The 19118-nt window shown below is 41.1% G+C and overlaps 2 protein-coding genes across 5 annotated transcripts in view; one reads left to right on the forward strand and one right to left on the reverse strand.

Moving 5' to 3' along the window:
• The window catches only part of DNAJC2 (DnaJ heat shock protein family (Hsp40) member C2), a 19672-nt gene extending 13689 nt beyond the window's left edge, over positions 1 to 5983 (forward strand). Inside the window, exons 13-17 of one of the 4 annotated variants that reach the window (XM_063308048.1) lie at positions 1085 to 1269; positions 2507 to 2607; positions 3663 to 3770; positions 4347 to 4501; positions 5851 to 5983. In XM_063308048.1, the coding sequence (XP_063164118.1) occupies positions 1085 to 1269; positions 2507 to 2607; positions 3663 to 3770; positions 4347 to 4501; positions 5851 to 5925 (624 nt within the window). In that variant the 3' untranslated portion in view covers positions 5926 to 5983. Of the gene's footprint in view, positions 1 to 1084; positions 1270 to 2506; positions 2622 to 3662; positions 3771 to 4346; positions 4502 to 5850 lie in introns of those variants that run through there. The other 3 variants (XM_063308049.1, XM_063308051.1, XM_063308050.1) reach the window with 3 other exon arrangements.
• On the reverse strand, positions 4890 to 18391 carry PMPCB (peptidase, mitochondrial processing subunit beta). Its single transcript, XM_063308052.1, has 13 exons — positions 18255 to 18391; positions 15910 to 16050; positions 14790 to 14876; positions 12187 to 12316; positions 11218 to 11416; positions 9834 to 9913; positions 9209 to 9321; positions 8536 to 8679; positions 7521 to 7681; positions 6905 to 6990; positions 6747 to 6835; positions 6395 to 6470; positions 4890 to 6306 (listed from the first exon to the last, which is right to left on the reverse strand). The coding sequence occupies exons 1-13, from the start codon at positions 18351 to 18353 to the stop codon at positions 6242 to 6244; spliced, it is 1470 nt and encodes a 489-aa protein (XP_063164122.1). The 5' UTR covers positions 18354 to 18391; the 3' UTR covers positions 4890 to 6241.
• Positions 18392 to 19118: the final 727 nt, after the last annotated feature.

A 19118-nucleotide genomic window follows, 5' to 3' on the forward strand; every position in this document is an offset into this window, starting at 1 on the left:
CTGAATAAGAAGAGACAGTTGCTCAATCCACCCAGAAAACCTATGTTTTTGGGATGGGCCTGCAGCCCCGGTTGGAGGCTGTGGGTCCTATTACTAGGCAGCCTTTGGTTCAGCAGAAGCATCCTCACCAATTTTTGTGGAGATTCCTACCATGTAGGCAGCTCATTTCAGGCAAAAAGACAGGACCTATACTTAGGTGTTTTTCCATGCCAAATTATTGATCAATATCAATATTGCCTGTAGTGTTGGCAACACCACAAAATTCATTCCCTCCTAAAATCCCAGAACTCCTCCAAAGCAGTCACCTCAACAGATGACAGAAAACAGTAGAGCTGCTTCCTTCTTGGCTAGTATCATCACTTGGTAGTCACGCATCTCTTGAGGCACAGAGGTGGGGAAAGTGCTACAGCATATAGATCTTCCTTCATAGTACCCTTAGCCCAGTCAGGAGGTCACACTGTTTGCTGTGTCCCACTGGGATACCTTTCATGCCAGAGAACAGAAGGTTGCGTTGATTGTGTAGATGCTTTCTGATTTGGTGGACAGAGGTATCCAAGACCACATCCTTAGTAACAGTGAATGGCTGTCTTCCATTGTACCCTAATCTCAGCTTCATTCAGCATAGTACTGCTAGACATTCTCACAATTCAGAGCATAAACCACAGCACAATGTTCTTATTTTTATGCCTCTCTTTGCAGAAATAGGGAAGTAATTCCCAAGAGGGAATAAATTACAAAAAACTACTTAGCTACTGAGCAAATAAGAGATTAAGCCCTTGGATATCTCTATACTAAACCAAGTAAACACCAGCGCAGAATCATCTAAAAATTCTTATTTTGTGTTGACTTGGGAAAATTTTACCACATGTTTTATAAAGGCATTATGCTAAATTCCTAAGACTTTTTTCATCATTATTTCACAGTTCATTTGACTTTCTATAGTTCTCTGTGTTGGCTTCTTCTCCCACAGTGATGATAGGAACGAAATAAATTTGGAGCTCATAATAGCTCTGTGATACTTGGAGAAAGTGTTTTGTGTTTTTGGTAATTCGGCTGAGAGGTGCATTTGTTTACATTCATGTAGATAGAACAAGTAAATGAGCAGATAAGGAGAGAGAAAGAAGAAGCAGAAGCTCGAATGCGACAAGCCGCAAAGAGTTCTGAGAAGTCAACAAGTGGAGGTGTTGGTGGAAGCAGGAACTGGCCAGAAGATGACCTACAGCTACTAATTAAAGCAGTAAATCTCTTTCCTGCTGGGACAAACTCACGGTAAGCACATATTTATTATTTCTGCATCTATTGGCAATAGTATTGTGCTACAGTGTTGAAAGGAAGAACAGGTAGGAGGTACTTGCTTACATGCTTTGAATATTTACTTTTTTAAAGGGTATCTCATGCTTGGAAGAACAGTTTTATGCTCAGGATAGTCAGTTTTTCTAGCTGAAAGATGTGGTCCTTGTTGCCCATGATCTCACCCATCACAGGTGGTAGACCTCTGTACCTGCAATGAAAGGATGTAGAGAGCCTAAGGAATGGCTTTGAAGAACAGGAGGAAGGACTGCTACCAAAGCAGTGGTCAGATGGGGGGCTTGAGCCTGGGCCAAGAAAGTAGCTTGAGTAAACGACAGACAAGCTCCTCCCCAGTTCACACAAAGATAAAGTGAGGGAGGGGGAAGCACATTCAGACCTGCAAGATTCTGTTATGATAGCTGTTACAATAAAAGTAGTCCTGACCTATATGGCATTGGTTTTTTAGTCTGATCTGCCTTGTAGGGCTGACAGAGGTTTGAGATCCATCCACCATTTTTGCCCACAATTATCCAATACCCCATCTTCCCAGTGATCTGCCACTGATCTCACCCAGCCCCAAATTTCCTGCCATTCCCCTGCCAATCTTTGCCAGTCTCTCTTTCCTCCTTCCCATTACCCCATATAGCCCCCAATCTTCTGTCACATAGTTGTTTAACCTTGCAGTATTTTTTTTTACCATTTTTCAGGGCTCAGGTACCTAAACTCCCCAATTCCCATAGACTTAAGGCTCATTATCCACGGCTGTAGGTTGGAATGGAAGCCCTGGGCATTACAAAATCCACTGTACCGCCTTTATAAAGGATTTCCAAATGCATAATTTTAGCTAGCTTAGAATGGATGGAGAGCTATTTTTTCCCTCTAAAACTTGCAGATAACCTGCACTAGCATTGTAAAGTAGGTGCGTGGGAGTTAATTCTTTTTTTGGAAAAGATAGCATTTATGTGATACAAAGCCCTTTTTAATGCATCCAAGAAGATTTTTACGCTTGGACTATATATATATATATATAGTCCAAGAGTAAAAATATTTATTTCTTCTATATCTTCTTCTATATTTATAGAAGATAAAATTTATTTATTTATTTATTAAGACATTTTGCTTTTTTCTTTTTTTTTAAGCCCACCAATTAATTGCAACCTTTGGCAATTTCTTTCAAAAATTCTGTAAAGCTTGTGGGTGTTTTCCTTTTTCATAGATGGGAAGTTATTGCCAATTATATGAATTTGCACTCTACGATGGGAATAAAACGAACAGCAAAAGATGTTATCAACAAAGCAAAGAGCCTCCAGAAACTTGGTATCGTTATCTTTGTAAGATGGTCTGCATGCCTTCATTTTATTTACTGATAAATCCAATATATGTTCTGCAAGCATAAAATTATTTCTGACTGTCACTGGAAATTCCCATCTTCCAGAGTGAAGGAACCTTCAAACCCACTGCCTCTCTTTTCTTATTTGATCTCTGCTGGGATGCTGGTTGCTCTTACAAGCACATTATATTTGAATGCTTGAATGAAAGTTGTATCTTGTTATCATTCAGTAACCCCTTAATTTTATGGAGTAAGTGGGATGAAGGGATGTTATTGTTAAAGCAGATTTTCCATTAGATCCAAATGAGATTTCATGCATGCCCAGAAGCACAGGCTTTGGTGCATCCACTGGCTGTGAAATCTCTGGTTTAATGGAATTTGAATGTACCAGACAAAATCTCTGGGTTTACTGTAACATGGTATCTGGTGCTATACGTGTATAGCACATTTTAGCTGCTATCATTGAGAAAATACATAAAATAGCGTTTCTGCTGTTCATGATGGAGGCCAAATCATTTCAGATATTTTCACCATTGATAAAGATTTATGAAAGCAATGTAATCTGATGGCCTTTGGGAATGGTAAAAAGCCTTGAGCTAAAATTAAAGTTGTTGATAGCATGGCAAAATGAACAACAGAAATGGCTCCCTTTTTGAGAACTGATGGATGCCTAAACTATGTGTTCAAGCCTTTTGCTTTTGAGTAGGAAAAACAAAGGCCCTTGTCATAAATACACTCAACTTTCATTCCCAAGTTGCCTCCGGTGCAAGAATATGCCATGCAAACTCAATAGGTGTGTGAACATAGTTAGACAGCCTGAAAAGAATCTGCATGAGAGAAGACTTACGGGGCCATTATTAAAGGGCAAAATTCTTCCATAATTCAATCTAGAGGTAAAGAAGAAGTGTATATTACCAGACTTGAATCTTTTGAGACATAGACTAAATCTTTAATCCGTCAAAAAGTTGATTAAGAATCAACAGATTTTATTAGCCGCAACTTCATTAGCAGCTGATTTGTCTTAATATCTCCTTGTTGTCAGATCCCCATCAAAAGGATGACATCAATAAGAAAGCTTTTGATAAATTTAAGAAAGAGCATGGAGTAATACCACAGACAGACAGTGCTGCACCATCAGAACGTTTTGAAGGTAAATGGAGAACAACTCTTTTGTGCAGTGTTTCTCAACCTTGGGAACCTTTAAAATGTATGGACTTCAATTCCCAGAATTCTCCAGCCAGCCATGCTGGCTGGAAAATTCTGGGTGTTGAAGTCCACACATCTTAAAGTTCCCAAGGTTGAGAAACACTGCTTTAGTGTGCCTGTTGGAACTTTCTACTTGGGTGTCACATTTCTTTAAAGGCCACATTTCTAGGTGTGTTGATATACACTTGCAGACAGTTCTCTAGACACCAGGCTGCCATAATGTCAATGGAGTCCAGGCTGCCATAATGTCAAGGAGTTATATTTAGTATTTTTCCTGTATTTTTCTGTTGCGCCATAGCCTACGTATTGGGATTCCTTCAAACTCAGGAAGACTAGATTAGGAAATAAAGATAAGTGTCTTGGAAGATGACTCCTTGTTTGTTTTAAAAATACTGTTATTGAAAAAAAGAAGTGCACTTTGATGTGAAGGAAAGTTACCCATTTGGGGTACAGGAATTTTGAAGGAAAATCTTTTCAAGGAAATTCTTGCTGTCAGTAGATTCTCATTTGTTTTCAGCAGTATCTTTTACAGATGCATCTCCGTGGACATCAGAAGAGCAAAAGCTTTTAGAACAAGCTCTAAAAACATATCCAGTGAATACTCCCGAGAGGTGGGAGAAAATAGCAGCTTCTGTTCCAGGCCGATCTAAGAAAGACTGTATGAAGCGATATAAGGTAAACAAATGTATTTTTTTTTTTTTTTTAAGAATTAAACACTAACACACAATTCAGCTCTTGCAGGAGCTTCAGAGCATTATTAACTCAGAACCCAAGACTATTTACAGCTTTTCATATTGGCACTTTTTGATACCTGTCTTCATTGTCACATAAAATACACTTAGTTGGAAATTTTAAAAAATAGGGAAATCCTGCAGAGCATGGCTTCTGGAATTCAATCAGTCTTAACCCTAATTAATTAATTAATCTTAATACTTTCACTGAGGGTCATGTGACCAGGAGAGAAGAGGGAGGGAGGCTCAGAAGGAAAGAGTCATCGGTGTTCTGAGCCGCTGCCCGACTCTCCCATAGGGATGCTTCAGGGCATTTTTCTAGTTTTTTCCCCTTCTCTGCCGCCCTGGCCTGATCTGGCCCATTTTCAGACTCAGCCTTTCTTTTGTGGATTGCTCCATCTAGATCAAATTGGTCCCACTCCATTCAGTTTTCAGAGAGCCATATGGCTTACAAATAAAGTCCTGAGTCCTTCAACATTTCTTTTCTGCATTCTGTTGGGTTGGAAAGAATACAAAAAGAAAATGGTAATATCTTGCTAAGACTAGTCACTGGCAAGCTACCTTGCATTATCATCGAAAACAGTAAATCCGGTCTTTACTGTCTCTCTTAATCTTACCATGAAGTCACGTTGACAAGTCCTTGCTTAAACCCATAAAGTACATTTCTTCTCCAAGCCCCAGCCTCCCCACCCCCCAAAAAGACGTGAGGTCATTAGCAGTTAGACTTGCTTTAGCTGATGTTGAAAAGCAAACTGTCCTTCCTTTACTATAAAACAAACAGGAATGGATTAGTAGTCTGGGTTTACTTGGCAATTTTTATAGGACTGTAGAAGTTCTACTAGAGTTTGAATCAGATCCTTCCTTAAGTTGTAATATTTGTGCAACCTGGAAGAGAGGAGTAAAATCTCACTGAATTCTTGATGCTGGTTTAGCCTTTGAAGGGCTGTTTTTTAGAGTGACTCTTTTGAAATGACTTGATCGATCTGGGACGTCTGGGTCAAAGTCTGCAAGATGGTGGGCAGCGGGTTGTGACAGGCGCGCGCCGCTCCTTTTGCACATCAACCCCTCCCCCAATATTGCAGATTTTGAGGCCTCCCCCTCACCCCCCTGGATGCCCCTCGTATCTTCTAATGGCAAATGTTAAATGTTGCTACTCACTTGCAGTGCTCAAGTGGTATCACGTTGCCAAGGGTAGATAATCTTTTCAGTTGCTCCAGAAATAAACCTGCTGAAGAGACTCTATTGGATAAAAATAGAAGTGAACAAACTCTCTGTCTCTCTCTCTCTCTCTAGGAGCTTGTTGAAATGGTCAAAGCAAAGAAAGCTGCCCAAGAGCAAGTAGTGAATGCTGCTAAAACTAAGAAATGAGATTCCCTGTGACAATCCTAGTGTGTTTTTGTTTTGTAATAAAAATACAAATACAGAATATGCTTTATTATTATTTTTTTTCTAAATAGTCCTGCAGTTCTTTGAAGCCGCCGTTTGTTTGCATTGCCGGTTCGATTTGACAGATTATTAAGGCAGGAATGTCGGTTCTGGAAAAGCCAAGCGGTGTCAGGGTGACTTTTTTAAAAGCCTGCCATTTGGTGGAAGGGGAAAAATTATCACCCGTCCAGTCTTGAAAGTTTAACTGTTGTCACAAATCTCTCAGGTGTCAAATCTCCAAGAGAGCTCAACGGGACTATCAATCCTGAAGCCAACACGTGCCGCTACAGAGTCTGTCATAATCGGGGAGCTGTTCGAGTGGCCCTGTGATGAGAAAAAGATTATTACTTGGTATCAAAGCCTGCTAAATTTTTAAGGGGAGAACTAATTAACTAATTAATTAAGTACTTACCCACAGCTGCAACTGCAGGATGCTTATTATAGATGTACTTTGTACACACATCCTTAATTGTCCGAGCATCTACTGCCTGAAATAGGAGGGATACGCTTCAGAAATTTATTCTGAACAAAGCTTAATGTGCAATTTACATCATATGCTCCAGCAAGCTGACCTTCAGTTTTATAGAGGAAAGGCGAGCTTTTACAGCAGGAAAACTACAATTGTGTCACAGAATGCAGACTAAGAAATGCTGATAACTTAGATTTCCCGTCAGCCAGCAGAAAGTCTCACATGCAAAGATGTACGCCTAATGCATTGGCACAATTGGACACCCTTATGAGCGTGCACCCCAAATGCTCCTTACCTCAATTCTTGCTTCAAGTTCAGGAATTGGGATTCGGCGATTGTAGCACAACATTTGTCGTCCAATGTCTTCACAGATGGGAGTGGAACCTAAGATTACAGATTTTTAGCACGTTATGTAAATTAATTAAACAGCATAAAAACAGCTCTAGATCATACCATCTAGCTGCAACAGCATGTTGGTCTTCAGAAGATTCTTAGCACGCACGACTTCACTTTCGGTAACACTAGTGCACAGACGCATCCTGTAAGATAAATAGGGTGAGTGACTACCGGAGCTGCCATTTTACTTCGTAGTGTTTTGTTTTGGTTACTTTTCCCCTGGACTATTCGCTAATTCGCCCGCAATAATTAAATAATTCAGAAGGCAGCATTAAGAGAGTGCAGGAAACAAAGCCTGTATTATAGCCAGCTACTGCAGCCAGCTGCACAGGCAAAGCAACTCAGAAGCAGGTGGCGTCTGCCACTGACTCAAAAGCACCAGTAGTGACCTTCGGCCAGCCTCTAATCCAGTTACTGGCACCTTAGGCCATTGCAAGCCAGCTGCTAAGCAGGGAGAGATTTCCATAGTGTCCTGTGCTTTAGGTGAGCTCAGTGGTAGAAAGTGATAGAAAGTTCCCTCTGCTTGGCTATCACTGAAATGTTACTTAAAAACACTCGTTTTAACTTGCAGTGCCATAAAGGTGCAAATTACTTGGATGATTTCTTGCCATCTACTCCTGGAATATTACCCCACAGGGTTGGTTCCACCTCAAAGCAAAGTTAGTTTCCTCACCATTCCCTTTGAACAAAGCACATCATGTCCTCTATGGTGGTTCCTTCACAAACCATGTAAAGGCCCCACAGTCCAGTATCGGTGTAACAGGTGTTGAAAGACTGGAAGCTATGACAAAGATTGCCGTGACATGCCGCTTGAGCAAGCTTACTGGACAGATTCTGTTGAGAGAGAGAAGGACGCAAGCTTTTCAGTGCCACTTAGCTTAGAAAAACTGAATAGCTCTGGTCTCTAATCACCCGTCCCATCCCAAAGTTGTAAGACGATCTACAGGCAGAAGTAAGAAATCTGAAAGCATATTGGGGATTCTGGCACAAACGGCCTACTGCTGTCTTTTTTCCATGGGTCAGATGGGCACAGGGCAGAGGAACACCGAGCCATCGCTATCCCTGTTTTTATTTTCTGAGAATTCTTACACGGGCTCCGTGGTTCTCAAGGGCTTTCCTGGAAATAATATTGGAAGCTGCCACATTCTTTCCGTTGAAAACAATGAAAAGCAATCTTAAAATAACGGAGTGTGCAAAGTGTCAAGTGTTCATGGATACACTGGTAGCCATGGACGCTGGGTTGTCTACCCTTTCAAGCTCAGGGTGGCTCTCGAGGTACTCTCTCAATTCCCATCAACCAGGGACAGGAGGGCAATAGTAAAGAATGATGGTAACTGGAGTCCAGCAAGATCCAACAGATTATGGTCTAAGTCCACCTTGAGCCCAGAGACCAATGGATATAAAACTGAACAAGAATCATTGCTGTTGAGAGTTAAAGATTGATTTTGCCATTTCTGAAAAATATGTATTTCATGTTCCCTCACTGAATCCTACATGGCATCAGGATACACTGGGCTCCAGCTCTGATGAGTTTTAAAATACCTTTAGAAGGAATCCAGAACTTTAGTTCCAAGATACAAAAAAACGTATTTCTTAAACCAGGCTAATGTTTTACTTGAACCCACCCTAGATGCAACCAATGAAACAGTAATTCTCTAAAACTGCGCAGTAGCTCGGTGCCAACTCACCAGTCCACCGCCAAAAGAACGGTCCCAGTTGCCAATCAGTGTGTTTGCCACCATCAGAGGAATGGTATCTGGGTGGCACCAGCCAGCTGCTTCCACAGCAATTGCCAGATGCGCTAAAGGCATTTTGTCATCTCGCACTCGGATCTGATCAATCAGGACAAATGTATACAATGAACAAAATGGCCCAGAGAATTTAACATAACAGCCACCCCCAAACTTCTAGTTTCATAATCTAATGAATATTAAAACTTGCATTTTCATTCCAATAATCCCAATAACTATTTTACAGCACTAATCAATGCACCCTTGGAAGATCTGAAGGACCAGGTTGGGGACAGATCCTCCTAGAGAAAACATATCTATATGGTCGCTAAGAGTCGACACCAATAAAGTTAACGATACAGTATTGTAGGAGTTCACAGAGAACAACATTAAATGAACTATAAAAAAAATCATCCGTTTCAAAGCAGCCCAAAAACCTGACCAGTAATGCCGGCAGTGCGGTCAAGCTGCTTTGAAAAATATGCTGAGCGCTGCTCTGTTCTCAAACTTCTCAGCAGTTTTTGCAGTCAAGCTAGCTAACCAAATCTTCTAACGCTGTTGTTGTGCCAGCAACCCTTTTTTCAGGCTGCTGTGTCTAAGGCCCAGCTGAGGAGAGGAAATCTCCACTCACTTCACTGCCGGTGAACGGGCACGGGGGCAGAACCGGAGCGCCTTCTTTCTCAATGGACGGCAAGTTGCCAAAATGGTATTTCGCCAGGTCGAGCAACTCCTCGTGGGTAACTCCTAAATGATTAGCATACAGTTTAGAACAGTATCAGCAGATCACAGAGGGGAGCTTTCAGAGTTTTCAGTTGAGAAGTAAAAAATTGTAATAATTGTCCGACCACTGCACACCTTTAATTCTCGTTCTGAGTCGGGCGGCACCAACATGGAATTAAATAAACTTCTTTATTAAAACTCTAGATCATGCAACACACCACTGTTACAGAAATCATACTTTCCAAGCCTGCATTGTTCTCCCTACCACTCCCTACAATTTGTTGAACAAATAGGAAAATAATTAACTCCATACAGTATTCATACATGGCCTTTTGTTTCTTTATTGCCAATCTCCCGTATTTCGTTCTTGTCCCCTGCTTAGGGCCAATGGTCCCAAAGTATTGGGTCTCGGGCGTTTTCAAAACACTGACGCGGCCCTAAGCAGCAGGGAAATAAGGTAAGGTGAGCCTTACATCTCCCTTGCCTAAAATAAACCACACATACACCACAAACAAACAGCATTGCATCAAGCCAACCTCCAGCAGCCGCAAGGACAATTCTGGGTCCTTTGTAATGCGTCGTTATGTATTCCACCAAATCGTTGCGGTTAATGGACCTAAAAGATGAGTGAAACCAAGGGTTAAAAAATACCACCCAGAGAAAAAAGGAGCAAAAACGCCCTACTGATTATAAATAGCTTGCCTGAACCTACACGGACCAAGTGCAGCACTATACATTTGCTCCAAAAAGGAGCTGCCACAAGGAATTTGCTTCCGTCTCTCCAGCAGAAGGAACATGTCTCCCTATCTACTGCAAAACAAAGTTTTGGGCTGCAAAACGAAGGGGCCCAATCCACTGGCTCTCGATTTGGGATCAGTGTGCATACCGTGAGACAGAAGGGTACAGAGTAAGGCATCTGTATTTTAAAATACACTCCAACCCTGTAACCCCCAATCAAAGTGATTGGTTTTATTTTCATTTAGCAAAACGGCAGAATGTTTCATCTGCACCTGATGTCCTATAGTGAGAATCACACTGAGACGAGGAGTAGTTCTCTAGTGTTTATTACTGCTACATAAACAGAATCCTAACAAACTGAATAAGCATGGGAAAAACCCAGACATATAAGCCCCCAAAGCTAAGGCGGGCCTGATCTGTGTCTCTTTGAATGGCTGCTTAATTCCTCAGTACTACGCATGCGTTTTCCCCCCTGGATGGGAGCCCCTTCCTGCTCGCCATCATTACTCATGACACCTGCCTTTGCTAATGCTTACCAGGCCATTTGATCAAATCATACAGCCGTTGCCCCTAGGAGTTTTAAGACTCTGTATTTTAAAGATGCAATAAGTACATGTTAATAAACGTAGTTTCCTTCAAGCTTGACTCCTGATGACGACCTGGATATATCCAGGTCGTTTTCTTGGCAAAAATATGGAAATGATTCATCTTTGTCTTTGGAGGGTATTTAATTTCCCAATCCAGCCTGTGGTGCCAAGGCTTTCCTTGTGGTCTCCCATCCAAGTATTAAGCGTGTCTGACTTTGCTTAGCTTTCTGAATTCAGCCAAGGTTGGCAAGCTGGGCAGAGACAAGGAGTTGCACACTATCAAGCCCAAATTACCAAACATATAAACCTGCTGAAGAACTACAAGACTGCCATTAAGCAGGCTTACAAGGATTTGTACTGTCTGTCATTAAATCAAGGCAGTACTTATTGGAATCAAATGTGCAACAAACGCACTTCACATATTCAAAAGTAAATGGTCCAGAAAGGCTCAAACACAATATTTTATTTAGCTATTTTCTTTGATTTCTCATGGGGGGAATTCTGGGGGCTCCACAAAAGCCCCATATAGGATCCTGCAGACTGCTGGTTGTCAATCTGAGACTTAAGGAACAGGAGCCAAGACAGTGAGACCTACTTAATGTTTTCAGTGGGTCCTAAAATAGTCCGTCCCAGTGCTGTATTTTGGTAAGCTGTGGCATGAAGATAATCAAAGACCACTTCCTGTAAGTTGGTCTCGACTTCCTGCATTTCTCGAAGGATCACGCCTCGCTCCCGCTCAATCTCAGCCTCCCCCAGGGTGCTGTTCTGTATGATGTCAGCAAGAATTTCCACCGCTGAAGTCAAAGAAAGACATAACAACCGCATTGTTACAAAATACAAAAGAATGCCATTTAATTCTGATCAGCTTTCTAAGGGCATTTTTAACTGGGGGACTGTAAAGCACGTACTGTTATGTATTACCCATAGTGCACATAAGCAGAGAACAGTAGCAAAATGCTCTTTTTATACTTTTTCTACAGCCTATCCCAATTTAATTTCACCAGATTTTGAAGAACATGCTAAGCTTACTCTTCTGATTTTAAATGGATTTAACATTACAGCTGGCAGGTATAGAAAATAGTGATTTGAAATCAAACTGGGGACTAAAGGAAAACATTGCATCTGGTCCAGATTAATAAGGCCAGAAGAAAGTATTTATAATTAGTGTTAACCAAGATGGGAGGGCACAACATTATATGAAGATATGAGCATCTTCAGGAACATCCTGCCTTTGTCAGAATGGACAAAAGGGGCCTGGCCTGTATGTGAGTCTACTTTTATCATTCTGCCTCCCTCTTGCCCACTGATGCAACTGTAAACTAGAGTTTGCCTTCGAAGGTAATATGGGAAAATGTTTTATTTATTTATTTATATTTCAAATTAAGTCACTGCCCATCTCACTCAAACAGCGATTCTGGGCGATTTACAATAAAAATACGCCAAAGAAAGCAAGGCCAGCATTCGGTCACCCCATATTTAATGTGTCTTTGGTCAAGGGGCACGTAATAGTCACCTGTCAAGGTCATTCTTTTTAGAAAAAAAGATTTTCAGAGCACACAATTACCGGTCGGCAAGTCTTTTGAGAAAGCTTTTGCGTAATACACAGTTTGTTCTCTTGAGGTATAAGCGTTAAGGTGAGCGCCCATGTTCTCAATCTCTAGCTCCAGATCCAGTTGAGACCTTTTTCTGGTTCCCTGCAATTTAAGGATCTGCAATTAGTTCAACTGGAGATGCAACTGAAAAAGAAAAGAGCCCCGTGACATTATTTACTGGGTCTTCATCTTAGACAAATGCAACCTTTTAAAAATATGCTTGAAGTAAGAAGGAAGTGGGGCAGGGGACCTGGCAGATACTAAGAGAGGGACCATGAGCAACATATTGTTTATTCTGATATAAGACGCTGATATCTTAATAAGTTGATAGTTGCACCTGATTAAAAAGAGAAAGCATTTAGATAAGCAAATTAAAAAATAATACTATTCTAGCAATGCTGGCACTCTGTCTTCACAATGAAAGCCATTATCTGAGTTTTCCGTTCTGGCTTCTTCAAGCTGGAAGAAGTCATTGTGGTACATTCAGACAACACAGCAACCTTGAAGTGAACCAAGGACTGGTAGGCACCAGCCATGACCCACTGAGGAGGATCTCCAGGGTGAATTCCTGGGTAACCCATAATAGGTAATATCTGGGTCAGCCCAACGTAGTCAATGTACTTTGAAGGCAAGAAGTGCTGTGTGTCAACAAGTTGAAATCAACCAGAATCAGGGTACCTAGAGATTCCATAGAACATCAGAAAGAAGCCCAAATCCAGCATGTAAGTAATCTCTCTCAAGCATAAGGCCTCCAAAGAAATATATTTGATGGTTGAAAGTGGCTGTCTATCAGCTATGATGCTCTCTTCCTCTTAAGGTAAGTGTAAGTATTCCAGGAAATACTTACACTTAGCTTAAGAGGGAGAGAGCATCATAGCTGATAGACAGCTAGATCTGGAGACTTTTCTTGTTTGAAACTATTTTTAGTCAACAGGGGAAAGGCTGCTTTACTCACTGCAGCACTGTAGACTACATAATACAACAAAATTGTGTTTTCCCAGCCCAAAGAGCAGGTTCCAAATGTAATCATTCTTTGTAACAAGGAAAAACGAATGTGTACAAATTCCCAATGAAACCTCTTCACCAAAACAGAAGCTTAAGATAAGCTGAAGAGACATTTCATCAAGGTCTGCTACATGATGAATGACTCAGCCTGTGTGATGTTGCTGGCAACTCACTTCTCATTCTTTTGAGGTCTGGGATATAACAGATCAAAAGTAATCTCTATTCTACCTTTTGTGAGTTCTCATAACCAGATTTTCTAGAAAGGTCATCTTTTTCTCAAGAGAATACAAGGGTTATCAGTTTGGTTCAATAAACTTGCTTTCCCAGGCGAAAGACAGGCAACAGCCCAGTGTTGCTACTCCATACTAGCACAGCACCTGTCATACACACAGCAGGTCATGCCTTGCATACTACTAAAAAAATAGAGGTGTATTGCTGGACCTCTGGACTTAGTGTGGCCTTCAAAAGCCTTGGGTGCAGTCCCTAGAGACTTCCAAACATTGTACTTGAGTTGGAATTCTTAATATGATGGTAGGGAAAAGTTATTAAATGCATGACTAGAATTACATCTGCACCTCACTTTAATTGCATCTAAATATATATAAAATGAAATCTGAGTTATTTTCCTGGCTCCAACCCTTGGCAAGCCATGCAAATGCTCAACGAAGCCCTTGGCCCAGGAAAAGTGAACATCCCGGCCACAGTTAATGATTCACTACGAGCAGCATACAAAGGCCAGGCCCCATCAAAGAAGCCAGCAGGGCAAAGATGAGAAATATGCATGGTTTTCATTTACAGTTCATTCAATTTAATTCAGTAATTACTCCCTCTTTATTTAATAGCTTTCTCCTTCTCCCACATTAAAAGTAATAAAGAGTGACAAGATCTGAAAAGATTCTGGGTGTCACACCAAAATGTTTTGAGGGATCCATGAAGTTCTGGGCCTTGGGTTGCACCTACTCAATTTAGAAAGTGTGGGGATCACACAGGCAGTAGATTTTGCTGAATGCAGGGATCTTGCAAAGAAAATATAAGAAAGATGTCAACAGCGTATGAACTTCCTATTATTCTCTAAGTCTTGATGCCATTTCTAAAACCACTAAGGATTCTTCAGCATTATTTTACCACACAAAACAGCTCTCATACCTGGAAAAAATTCTAAAGGATTCTTGAGCTTTGGCATGGCTTTAATTCCAAATCTGAACCTAGATATTAGGTTTTGTTACTGAATTAAACACAAATTAATATTTCAAAACCAGTATTTGGTCATATTTATTGCTATTTTAATTTGTTTAAATGCAGACAGAGCAGTTAAAATAAGTTAAAAACACAAAGAACTGAATAACGCTTATGCTGAAATCCAAATAGTAAAATAATAAAATAGTGATAAGCAATGAGGCAGGAGCTGACTTAAAAAAAAAAGACTACCCTTTCAAGCCCACTGGCTACTGATGGCAACTGCAATGGAGCAGAACCAAATAATTTTTGTAGAATATCTACTAGTAAGAACTATACAATCTCTGAGTTGGTCCTTTCAAAACCAGTAAAAGAAATTATTTTAAGAACTTGCCTTAAAAGCCATATGCTCCAGGAAATGAGCTGTCCCATTGTTTTTCTCATTCTCATATCGGCTTCCAGCATCAATCCAAAGTCCCACCTTAATCAAAACACATTGTTTTACTAAACAATAAAATACAGCTTCTAACATGCTGAGGAAACCAAATATTGATTTTTGCTGAAATGGTTAAAACCTTAATAAGGCAAGTTTGGCATTCAGGAGCTAGAACATGGAGGAACAGTTAGAGAAGTCTAACTTTTTAGTGCCATGTTAGACCCCTTTTTAGTGCTCAACTCCATTTATGAGATGTTCTACTTATTGCTCTGCATTTCTGATCTATCAAGCGAGCATCTTCTTAATTTATAGCTCTGTATCCTATGACTGAACAAACAGATCAACAGATACTGTACTATCAAGGTCCAGCAGCAGTAAAGAAATTAAGACAGTTTTTTCCCATTTGTCAAAACATCTTACATTTCATTTTTATAGTAGATATAAAACTCCAAGATGACTATTTCAAATATGTTACAAGTTGCAACCAGATTTACCATGTTTGCAGCTTTCTATGGAAAAACTTCTTCACGCCAATGCTTGCAAAGGCAATCTCATGGAAGCATATGTTTATATCTTGCCCTGCCTCATTTATTTTCATTATGTGATTTAATTTTTGAAACTTGGGTTTGTGATGGTGTAAGTACCATATAAATAAGCAAAATAAAATAAACCAAAATGTACAATTCAAACCGTAAATTGTGCTATATTTGAAGTAGTAAGTTTTTTAGAAAAATTATTAGCAATATTCCAAGGATTAAAAGTCTGGAGAAAGATAAGCTTGTGCAAAATGGGCTGTGTAGGAGCAATCTGGCTCCCAAACTTTCTGTTTTTTCTCTAAGGGTTTCTCATTCCAGAGGTGGTTTGTGGAAATGAACTGTTGAGAACAAGAAGTAGTCCATGGTGTTCCAGATAGAGTCTGGACCCCAAATATACTTTTGTAAGAGCACCATCACTCCTGGAATGTGCTGGGGTGGATGGGACAGGAAGTTTCAGAACATTCTGGTGACAGATGATTCTCATATGGAATATTCTGCATATCTCCAAAACAGGCAGCTCTTCATTTGCAAGGGTTACTTACTGTACATGTTGTAAGTCCAGAATCTTCAGAAGCAACTCTCAGGCCATTTTCCAGAGTTGAGATTTTTGTTTCAGGAACATTCAGGACGATCTGGGGTGCTACCTTGGTAGCTCTGTATCTGCTTCTCCCAAGATGGAGAGCCTATTAAAAAAAGTATATTGTGAGCAGTATGATAAAAATATTCATTATACGTTTATCTAAGAGAAATTAAAGTTTCGGTTGTTTTGAGACAGAGGAAATACTAGGTTGACTCCAATTCTGTGCCCACAACATTATTTTTGTGAGTGCCATGCAGAGAGTCCCTATAGAGGAAAACGCACACTGAGTCTTCACTTTAAGGAGAGGAAATCTTCTCAATGTCCTGGACATAGTGGAGTTGATATTTAAGATGGGGGGAGCTGGCTTCTCCAAAAGCCATGCATTTGGTGGTGGAACCATGGCCCTATCAAGATACAAAGAGCTCCTTCACATGATGACAGACACTGTTGCCATAGATGTGTATGCAAGTATGTGCACAGGGACCTTTCTAAGGTCTCCGAACATTCAGCCAGTAAGTACAATGAGCAATGACTCATGTTTTAATGTGATGTGTTCACCAATCACTGGATGTTTTCCTGTACCATGTTAAGCCATCATGTAATTTTCTTAAGCCACAATTTGGTTATTTGTCATCATATTGTAGCTTATCATAAAACACAGCCAATGAAGAGAATTGCATGTTGAGAGAAACAGACTTTATTCTGAGTGCTTACGTTCCAAAGCTTTCATTTCAATGCTCTCTTTTAAACTCAACATTCAATTCCTCATTTCAACACTATTATACTTTTTCACATACCACGAAAATTGAAAATGGAGCCCCTGGCAAGCTTCTGTTATAAAGTTTTATTTAATCAACATGTTCTTATGCCACATTTTAACCTTACCAAAAGTTCTAGGGAGAGCCAGTTTGGTGCAGTGGTGAAGGCACCAGGCTAGAAATTGGGAGACCGTGAGTTCTAGTCTCGCCTTAGGCACAAGGTCAGTTGGGTGACCTTGGGCCAGTCTCTCCCTCTCAGCCCTAGGAAGCAGGCCATGGCAAACCACTTCTGAAATACCTTGCCAAAAAAACTGCAGGGGCTTGTCCAGGCAGTCGCCAGGAATCAAGATTGAGTCAAAGGCACAAAAAAAGGTTAAAAAGTTCTAGAGTAGTTTATGGACAATCAAGATAAAAATAAATCTCTGTTCTCTGGTTTATAAGCTAAAAGCTCTCTAAAATATCACCATCTTCAACTGTGATTAATTCCCAGAAAGGGTATCTGTTCTTAAGTCTGTTTCAAAGCTACATCTTAAGCTCTGAAAGTCCAGTAGCAGCTAATTTTCTAGCAACCTGGCTTACAACTGGTGTCAAGCCAACTGATATGCTAATCTATGCTTTACTGAATAAACAAATGACTGAGTTTGCAAAATGCTCTAATCTATAAACCATGGTGAACAAACCACAATGAACAATTTCCCACATTAAGGCTGACCACAACTTTTATCTGTACTTATTCTAACTACAGATAATATAACTCGGCTCCTTTCTATTCCATAACTTCCAGTGGGCAGCCCTGGCAATAATAAAGGTAAGGCTGGATTTCGGAGCAATTCGACAGAGAATTCCGATTTGTTGCTTAACAAATCCTTGTTGTTGTTTATTCGTTTAGTCGCTTCCGACTCTTCGTGACTTCATGGACCAGCCCACGCCAGAGCTTCCTGTCGGTCGTCAACACCCCCAGCTCCCCCAGGGACGAGTCCGTCACCTCTAGAATATCATCCATCCACCTTGCCCTTGGTCGGCCCCTCTTCCTTTTGCCCTCCACTCTCCCCAGCATCAACATCTTCTCCAGGCTGTCCTGTCTTCTCATTATGTGGCCAAAGTATTTCAGTTTTGCCTTTAATATCATTCCCTCAAGTGAGCAGTCTGGCTTTATTTCCGGGAGGATGGACTGGTTTGATCTTCTTGCAGTCCAAGGCACTCTCAGAATTTTCCTCCAAAGCGCAAGAAACGCAACTCCCCTTCGCTCCCCATGGAGGGAAAAAAAGGAAAAGACGCCCATCGTTATACGGGATTGTCAGACCTTGACTGTAATACTCCAGGCAACCGCTAGATGGCACCACTATATCGCTGCCATCTAGCTGTCTTCCGGAATTCTATAGCCCAGGCCTTCCCATTCTGCAACGATCCCCGCCAGGAGACTACATCTCCCGAAGTGCAGTGCGTCAAGCAGGATGCCTCTGTCCCTGATGCGGCCGGCAGCAGTGGAGGGCGGCCAAGGCAGTCCAGCCGGCCGTTCGCTACCCGTCACGTGCGAATCGTCACTTACCCGCTGTCCGGGGGTTGAGCACCGCGCGCTTAGGTGTCCCGGCCGGGCCCAGAGAAGCCGCCGGCCCGCTCGGCAAGCCACAGTTACAGCCGCCGCCATCTTAGCTCCCAAAGCTGAGGAATCGGCTAACTTCGGAGCATTTCCGGAAGTGTGTGTCACTCGATCCGAAGAGGGGTGGGCGGGGCTGAGCCACGTGCTTTACAAAAAAACCGTAAAACTGTGGGTGTTTTTTTTCCTCCACCTCATTTTCAAAACGTGTGCCTTAAGTTCCTTATGGCTTTTTCTTTGGATATCAACTCAGATTAGGAAACCATCCATAGTAGGGAGCGGCATCTACCGGATCTTGGTTGATTTTGAGAAAGCTAAGCGGGGTTGGACCTGGCTAGTACTTGGATGGGAGACTATTAGGAGATCCCAGGGCTGAAAGGAAGTGGGGGAACTTGAGAAGGCAGTAATAACTTCTAAATTGTTGCCAAGAAAAGTAGTACATCGACTTGCATAAGAAGTGACTAGCAGTAGAACTGGACTGGAGGGAGATTTTTAGATTTTTTTTTTTTTGGCCTCTTGCAGTTTGCAGGAAAAAAAAAAGCCAGAGAGCTGTTTGGAACACAGCAGGGCTGATGTGATATTTTTTATTATTATAATGCTATTCCTCTTTTCCATGCATTTTGAAGCGCTTTTTAACAGCTGCTCTTGTGTAACGCCATATTGGGATTCACTATGAGACTGCAAAATCACAAACTTGGGTAATTGGACCTTACATCCAGGATCTATTTATGCTTACATGACATTGGTATATTTTAATCTTAGTCTCTACTGTGAAAGAGATTTAAAATTTATGTTATGATTATGCCACATGATTTT

This window comes from Candoia aspera, chromosome 7 (assembly GCF_035149785.1).
Source record: "Candoia aspera isolate rCanAsp1 chromosome 7, rCanAsp1.hap2, whole genome shotgun sequence".
NCBI classification, from domain to species: Eukaryota; Metazoa; Chordata; class Lepidosauria; order Squamata; family Boidae; genus Candoia; species Candoia aspera.